General features: G+C 43.2%; 1 protein-coding gene across 3 annotated transcripts in view; it reads left to right on the plus strand.

The window, feature by feature from the left end:
* The window catches only part of SEPTIN2 (septin 2), a 29516-nt gene extending 22002 nt beyond the window's left edge, over window positions 1-7514 (plus strand). For all 3 annotated transcript variants that reach the window (XM_019711669.2, XM_019711670.2, XM_074316497.1), the window contains 4 exons: window positions 1414-1497; window positions 2521-2578; window positions 3895-3997; window positions 5464-7514. In XM_019711669.2, coding sequence (XP_019567228.2) covers window positions 1414-1497; window positions 2521-2578; window positions 3895-3996 — 244 coding nt within the window. In that variant the 3' untranslated portion in view covers window position 3997; window positions 5464-7514. The remainder of the gene's footprint in view (window positions 1-1413; window positions 1498-2520; window positions 2579-3894; window positions 3998-5463) is intronic.
* Window positions 7515-7831: the final 317 nt, after the last annotated feature.

Consider the following 7831-nt stretch of genomic DNA (forward strand, 5'->3'; position numbering starts at 1 on the left):
GGCCCCAGCCAGCCTTGACGTTCTTCAATCGATTCTTAACAGCTAGAGCAGACGTGACTACAGAAACAGACTGTTTTCCTCTGCAAATAGATTTCACACTAGTCACGTCCGGTCGGTGCTGTTGCCCTCGAATGGAGAGGCTGAAAGAAAGTATTGCTCCAGTCTATTACCCTTGAATCAGACGATCTCAGAGAATGGCTCACCTAGGTAACCTTGGAGTTACTGAAGGTCGCTCTCTGGGCCACGTGTCTCACTTGCGTGAACAGTTTTTAGTGAATTACAAATCACTAAAATACCATTAAAATTACTCAAGCTGATAACGTGTTTCCCAAAAAATAAGACCTAGCTGGACCATCAGCTCTAATGTGTCTTTTGGAGCAAAAATTAATATAAGACCGGTCTTATTTTATGATAAACCGGATATAGTATATTATGATGTAATGTAATATAAATAACCAGATCTTACATTAATTTTTGCTCCAAAAATTTTTTTGTTAGAGGTGATAGTCTGGCTAGGTCTTATTTTTGGGGAAACAGAGTAATTCTGTCACAGCGTAAGGCATTTAAAGTGAACCCCTGGCCTTTCAGGGATGTGTTCCCCCCAAATGCAAGCATAGGTACCTTTGTGGCAGCTCAAAATCATTTGAAAGTGACTGTCGTAATCCATTGGATTTTTCATTGAAGTCTGGTGATTCTGATGTATTGTCACAGAGGTGGACTGTGTGGAGGCTGTAGGGTCCAGTGTGTGTTTTCAGAAAGGGAGGATGGGCCACCCCTGGGCTGTGACCTGGGCCGTTGGCTTGGATCCTGAGTAACAGGAACACGGCATCTTTATTCACTCATGAGTGATTACGTATTAAAAAAGGCTGGGCAAAAAAACCCAGGAACATTTTATACGATGATTAGAGGACTGTAAGTGCTGTTTCTATTTTATGCAGAATATTAATACTTAATTTTATTCTTTATAAGCTCTTCTTTATAGCTTAAATTAATTAACTTCTGGCATAACTGTTGAGCTTAAGAAATCATGACTATTTGAATTGCATGTTTTCTCGAAGTACTTTTAGAAAAGTGTATTCTGTTTCAGACATTGCTTACCTAAAAAAACCTCCCCAAACTTCTTTGTGCATCTATGTCTGTCCAGTGGTGATGGTGTCATGCAGAGACCCTGTGGGTGGGAGTATTTGTGTACTGTTGATTGGCTAGCGAGGAGAGCTACACTTCTGTAGACATTTCCGTAGCCTCACCCCCTTATCCTGAAATTCCAGGAACTTTGCATACAATTTATAGTAATAAGGGGGATTTTTGTTACAGGAGTTTCTCCCATGTCCTTGATTGGCTGTTTTTTCCATTCAAATGGCACATGCGTGCACATGTGTGGAGCCCCCTGCTATGTGTTCTTCTCTCTTCCAGCACTCACATGCAGGACCTCCAGGAAGTGACCCAGGACCTTCACTATGAGAACTTCCGTTCTGAGAGGCTCAAAAGAGGCGGCAGGTCATTATCACACTGTCCCCTTGTGTCTATACTGTGTCACCCCAAGTGGTGCTGTCTCCTTCCTGTATGTGTCCAGTGTGGCCTTGTTGACCTCTGAACAACATGATCCGATTTCGTGTTGCAAGGTCCTCATTGCTGATTTAATTGAATTGTGTTTTCCTTGTGGACTGTTAAAAGTGGCTTTAATCATCTACACATAAAGCACAGCTTCAGATGGGAGGGCCGGAGATGTGTGTGGGGTGCTTTCTCAGCAGCGCCCCTCTGTCTGCAAATGAGAACATTAAGAAACTTGCACCGCCCCAGTGAGGGGGAGCAGCCGCCCTCACTCATCTCTTTTACCATCCTAATAGGTTTTTATTTGAGACCTGATTTGTATCTGATAAAACCACATCTCTGCTTAGAGTTTAACATAGAAGTGATACACGTCATTTATAAAAAGAATTTTTTTGTTGTAGTTCACTAAAATACTCACATTTTAAAAATTTGGTGGATTTGTGTATACGTACGAGGTATATGTTAAAGTCTACCGTGTTATTAACATGGGGACCAGACAGTAAGAAAGGTTTTTGAGGCAGCGAGGAGGTCCCACTAGGAGGAGAAGGCCACCAGACTGGTCCCAGGCCATCAGCATGTGCAGAGCTGTGTCCTCATGAGCTCGCACGGCCTCTGTGCTGACCTGTGAGACATCAGACCCTGTTCCTTTTTTCAATGCAATGGTGGCAGTGTGTGCATAAAGTAACTGGACAAGAGTATTCTTCAGATAATGGCTACTGTTTTTTGAGTAGATAAGGATGGAAGTGTTATTACCCCGGCTTAGAGTATTTCTTAGATTTTCCATTTCATGTTGCTCTTTTTTCATCGTTCTTACCTATTCATGTCATTAATCAGAAAAATAATAAATGTGTGTACTTTTAAATAGATATGTTTCTCCAAAATGTAAAGTGATATTTTGCTTGGGGTTCTTGTCATCAGAAATAACCAACTTACGTTTGATAAAATATTGTAATTTCTTTCAACTCTTAGAAAAGTGGAAAATGAGGACATGAATAAAGACCAGATCTTGCTGGAAAAGGAAGCTGAGGTAAGTAGAAAAGTACTATTTTTAGGTCTGAAGCTGTGTAGTTTGTACCCAAAAATATTATTTGTAGTTAGCTTATTATAGTTTTCCTTCCTTGTTTTTTTGAGAAGAAATGTATTTCATATAGCTAATGCATTTTATATAAACATAATAATATGCATATTGCTTTACATATGTTATTTTATTTAATCTCCTATAGCAATTTAGTGGAAAAAAACTTAGAAATAGTGAGAATTTAATAACGTGACTGATTTTGTAATATGTTCAAAAATCAGTTTTCCTATACATAGATAATAACCGATTAGAAAGTAATGAACTGCCATTCACAACCATTAACAAAAATGTAAGAAGAAATGTGTAGGACTTCATGGGGAAAGAAACTACTAATAAAACATTCAGTATTTTAACAGACATAACTTTTTAGGACGCTAAATACAAAGATCACAGTTCTCTCTAATCTCTAAATTTAATGCAGTTCCAGCAGAGTTATATGTGTTTGCCGAGTTTTTTCTTTTAGGGGATAGCTTGATAAGATAACAGTAATGTTTGTTTTAAAGACTAAGCATGGGAAACACAGGAAGCTGTAAGAATGGACTAATGAGAAGAGGCTTGCCTTACTGGTTACGGCAACATCAGAGAACGGTGGTCACCTAAAGTGTTTGGTCCAGGCGTGGCAGGCTGCTTAGGTACACAGCTGGAACTAGGTCAGAAAGATAGAAATGTGTTCTGGGGTGAAGCTGGCCTTGAGATCTGTGGAGTTGTAGAATCCAGGCATAGTCAGTAAATAATCACAGAACAGACCATCCTTTTGGAAACAAGTAAGACACTTCTGTAGCCAAATTAATTCAGCATGGATCAAATATTTAAATGCCACAAACAACAAAGTTGTCTGGAAAAAAAATCAGGTACATATTTTATAATAATTGCCCAGAGGTCTTTCTAAACACACAGAAACCACAAGGATAAAATTGATTAGGGACACAAGGATGGGCATGGCCCTCTGAAGGGCTAGGACCCACCCCGCCCCCTTGACTACACACCCTCCACAGGGCAGTGGTGGTCTCCTCCAGCCTCTGGGTTAGGAAAGATCTCCCGCCTCTGCTCATTCTTTGCTTGTTTATTGGTAATTTCTGTTATTTGAATTGCATATTCCTGTCATTTGTTCGGTCATCTCTTGGTTGTTGCCGGTCTCACTGGTCTGTAAGAGGGTGTATATTAGCTCCTTAGCGTGTTTTGGGAAAGCAGAGAAGCAGGTGTTCTGGGACGTGGGGCTGCGGGGGGCTGGGCGCTGGCAGTAACACGCTGTCTTGTGCCCACAGCTGCGCCGCATGCAGGAGATGATTGCCCGGATGCAGGCCCAGATGCAGCTGCAGCTGCAGGGCGGGGATGGCGACGGCGGGGCCCACGGGCAGCTGGCCTGAGGTGAGGGCGCCTGGGATTCTGTCTTCACGTCCCGGCCTTCCAGGGGAAAGGTGCTCCCAGAAAAGGGAAGCTTCTCCACTCCTGTCCAGTGTCCAGTGAAGAGGCTTTCTGGTTCCTAAGCCGTGATAGGGTGAACAATAGAAGAACTTTTATTGTTTAGACAATTAGAAGTTTATTAAAGCTGCAAAACAGCCCTTCAGAGAGAATGTTCAGTGTTAGTGAACAGCTGATGTAGGCCGCTTGAGGGGGTGAACTCTGCCGGGCAGGGCGGGCTCCTCAAGGGGCACTGCGGACCGCCTGCCCCTCAGCACAGCTCTGCTCCAGCCCTGGAGTCAGTCACGTGGCTGGCTGGCCTTCCTGCTTGAAGGGACTTTGGACACCAGGGGCCCGCGACTAGGAAAAGCTCCCATGTCCTGTGGACTGCTGAGCATGCAGAGCTCTTTGGATGTCTGCTGTCATCGCCTGTGAGAGGACGGAGGGAGAGGAAGCCAGATAAAGACCAAAGGCAGAAGCAGTTCCATGCGGTTGGGGGAGGCAGACCCTTTCTGTGGAAGAGAGAGGACGGGCTGGACAAGTGTGAGCTGGCACAGGTCTGGGAGGAGGCACTGAGTCTCCCTTACACAGCTGAGAGTGTTGTTGATGAAAAGAGGGAGGTGCTGTGACATGAGTGACTTGAGGCTCAGCTGACACCTGGCAGGATTGACAAGACAGAAGGCAGAGAGCCCAGAGGTCGGACACCTGTCAGAAGTAGACTGTGACAGACAGAGGACCTAGAGGAGCATTCGGGGGTGTCGGCCACCTCCCCAGAACTCCTGCCCTTGTGTGGCTTGTTGAGAAAGGTTTTCGTTGTGAATTATATGCACAAAAAGGCACAGACCTGAGCTGGTCCTCTGAAGGGAGCGTCTGTGTAACCCCACCTGGTGGCTTTACTGTTGTCATCACGTTGAAACCTTAGAACCGTCCCAAGGGTACGTGCTCAGTTCACACTTCTCCCACAAGGCCGTTGATGCTGTGCAGGGTTTACAGTTACATGGCTGTGGGCATGGAACTAGCCAGTCTGAAGGGAGGGAAAGAGAACGGGAGGCAGGTGGATTGTGCAGGAGCAGGACTGGTGCCAACAGGAAATGAAGGTCAAGTGGAGAAGCAGGGACCCTGGGGCAGGCTCGTTGGAGGCCGGAGGGCTGACGACGTTATTTTCTCTGACCTTGCTGCCGCTCTTTTGGAAACTTTATGGAAATTCTACTTTAGATACATAAAATTGGTCTGTACTTTGGTAAACTTTTTAGTTTTGCACTACTCCCAGTTTACCAGAGCCTCATAAATGGACGTCTTGATTCCATTATCTCTGTGGTCCAATGAGCCCCACCTTCTGGTCACTTTGTTAGGCAGAAAAGAATGCTGTTATTGGTCAACACAGCAAGCATTACATCCTTCCCATCTCACTGTGTTGTACTTTGTTTTTCCAGAAAACACTTCGCAGGATAAAACATTGCGGATGAGTAACACCAGCTCTGAGTTTTCAAGAAGCTGTTGGATGGGTACCCGTCCACATTTTCCAGTGCCTGTGGCCTGAGAATTTTTTTTTTAAGTTTTGATGTATTCTTTTGTATGCAGTATGTTTAAACATTTGTATTCATTGCTAGGGTCTACTTCTGTTTTGTGCGTGAACTTTGCATTTTCATTTTCTTTCACCTTAACTAACCACTACTGTTAGAATTGCTTTCCGGGGATCAGCCAGCATATGTGTTAATATGATTTGGCTGGCCTAACCAACTAGTCATTGAGGAGCACTCTTGATTTATTTCTGGAACATTCAGATTTTCCCAGAATGTTCCTGAGTGGTAGAGACATGGACCTAGTGACATAGGAAGTACAAGGCCATTTACTTAGCAGGATGCGCCATGTCGGGGTTCATCCCCGCCTTTCTTCTATTTGAGAACAACACCTAAAACCAATGTTGCTGCTATAATTCAGTACCGTTAGTTGATCTGCACATTCATCTGTTTACCAAATGAAACAGAGTTATCTAACGAGATACACCTTTAGACTTTTCTTTTAAAGAACAGGCTTTTAGGGGTAGATTTTACCAAGTCTCTGGATCCTTATACTAGGTCATTTTTAAACCACTATGCAGAGAACTTGTCACAAGCCACTTTTTGTAGTATTCTCCACGAATGCTAGTTATACTCTGCTATGGAAAACATCAGCGTACCCGTGAGCTCCAGTTTTCATGTTGCAACTAAGATTCTTACCAACACAATGAGAGTCAATGAACTATTTTTACTCAACTAAATTAAAAAATAACTTTTTAAGGAAAATTAACAATTGATCTGCTCAGAAACTAACCTTTTGTACTTTTATACTGCACTTTAATGTATTTTCTGTAACTGCAGGTGTAGAAGACCTGTCTCAGCAGTGGAAATTAGGGTCCTTTGGGTGGGTGGGTGCCTCTGAACCCAGACCTGTTACAGACCCTGAGGCCTCAGCCCTAATGCAACCCAAAATGCCAGCTTTTCCCGATTTGGCTTTCCTTTAACTCTTCCTTTTTTGGATGGTTTTTTGAAAGGAGACAAATAGCAGTGGTGATTTTTTATATGCAGGCTGTCTCATCCATTTCCCTCACTGTACGCAGTGTAAGTGCTCTGTGTCGTGTAAGAATGAAAGCCGTTTCAGATCTGCACTGGAGGCTGGTGGGCAGGTGCTGCCAGTCACAGCCGCCCCTGTGGGTATCCTGTGCTCTGGCCTGGGCCCCCCTCCTACCATGTGCCCTGCTGTGCACTCCGAGGGCGCTGGTGTTCCAGGGCCGCTGTCCTTGAGCATTTCTACTGATGCTAGGAAATGGGTCCCTAGAAAGTGACCGGTGAAGGGGACCTGGAGGGAACAGGTGCTGGTTCAGTATTTTCATTTTACTCTGACAGGAGGGGTTGAGATGCAGAAAATGTTTGATCCGAGGATGAGGAGGGTTTTCTGGTTTGGCCAAAATAATGAAATGAGGTCAAAATACATTAGTTACAAAAGTGTGCTATAGCAAATAATACGGTGTCCTGGCGTACTTGGCCCTTTCACTGTTGCATAATTGTGAATGGTCAGTAGCTTTAGGTTTAGTTAGGCATGTTGTGCAAAGTTTTTACCAAGAAAAAGTGTTCCGTGTCTTTTCAAGGCCACTCATGGGGGTTATTTTGGCATTGATCCACTGTTCTAATAAAAGCTGTTTAAAGGGAGGCAGGGGGACATTTGTAAGTGGTCAGTGTCAGCCCTGTGTAGTTTGAGTTAAACTACTGCTTAGGGCTAGCTGCCCTGAATAATGGTTAAGTGTGTGGGTAGACCTACACCGTTAACACTTTTAAATCCCCTTTTGTTGCCTATACCTAAATACATACTTTTGCTAGTAGATAATTGCTCTTTTACTAAGAGATAATCTTTACCTATTGAAATGTATTTTGAAAACTTATTTTACACAGCAATTTTGTATCCATTGAAACTAACCTTTTACCAATAAAGCACTATTGTTAAGACATTAAGTGAGTACTTCTCATTATTGATTCTTTTCAAGGAAAAGGTGTAAGGTCTTCTGGGAAAGGTTCAGAAACCTTTGAACATCTGTATATAAAATCAGGTAGAATTATTTGCAGCAATAGCATCAGCGATCCCAGCCCAAAGGAAAGAATCGTAAAGACTGGACAGGAATTATTTACAGATGGTCTGATCACCTGCTTAAAGTGAAAGACTGTCTGATAAAAATTAGCACTAGTAAGAATTCAATGATGTCTACTCACTAGTTAGAAAATTTAGTGGAAAAAGAAAGATCTCATTCAGGGGCAACAACTACCAAAT

This window comes from Rhinolophus sinicus, linkage group LG01 (genome assembly GCF_036562045.2).
Source record: "Rhinolophus sinicus isolate RSC01 linkage group LG01, ASM3656204v1, whole genome shotgun sequence".
NCBI lineage: Eukaryota > Metazoa > Chordata > Mammalia > Chiroptera > Rhinolophidae > Rhinolophus > Rhinolophus sinicus.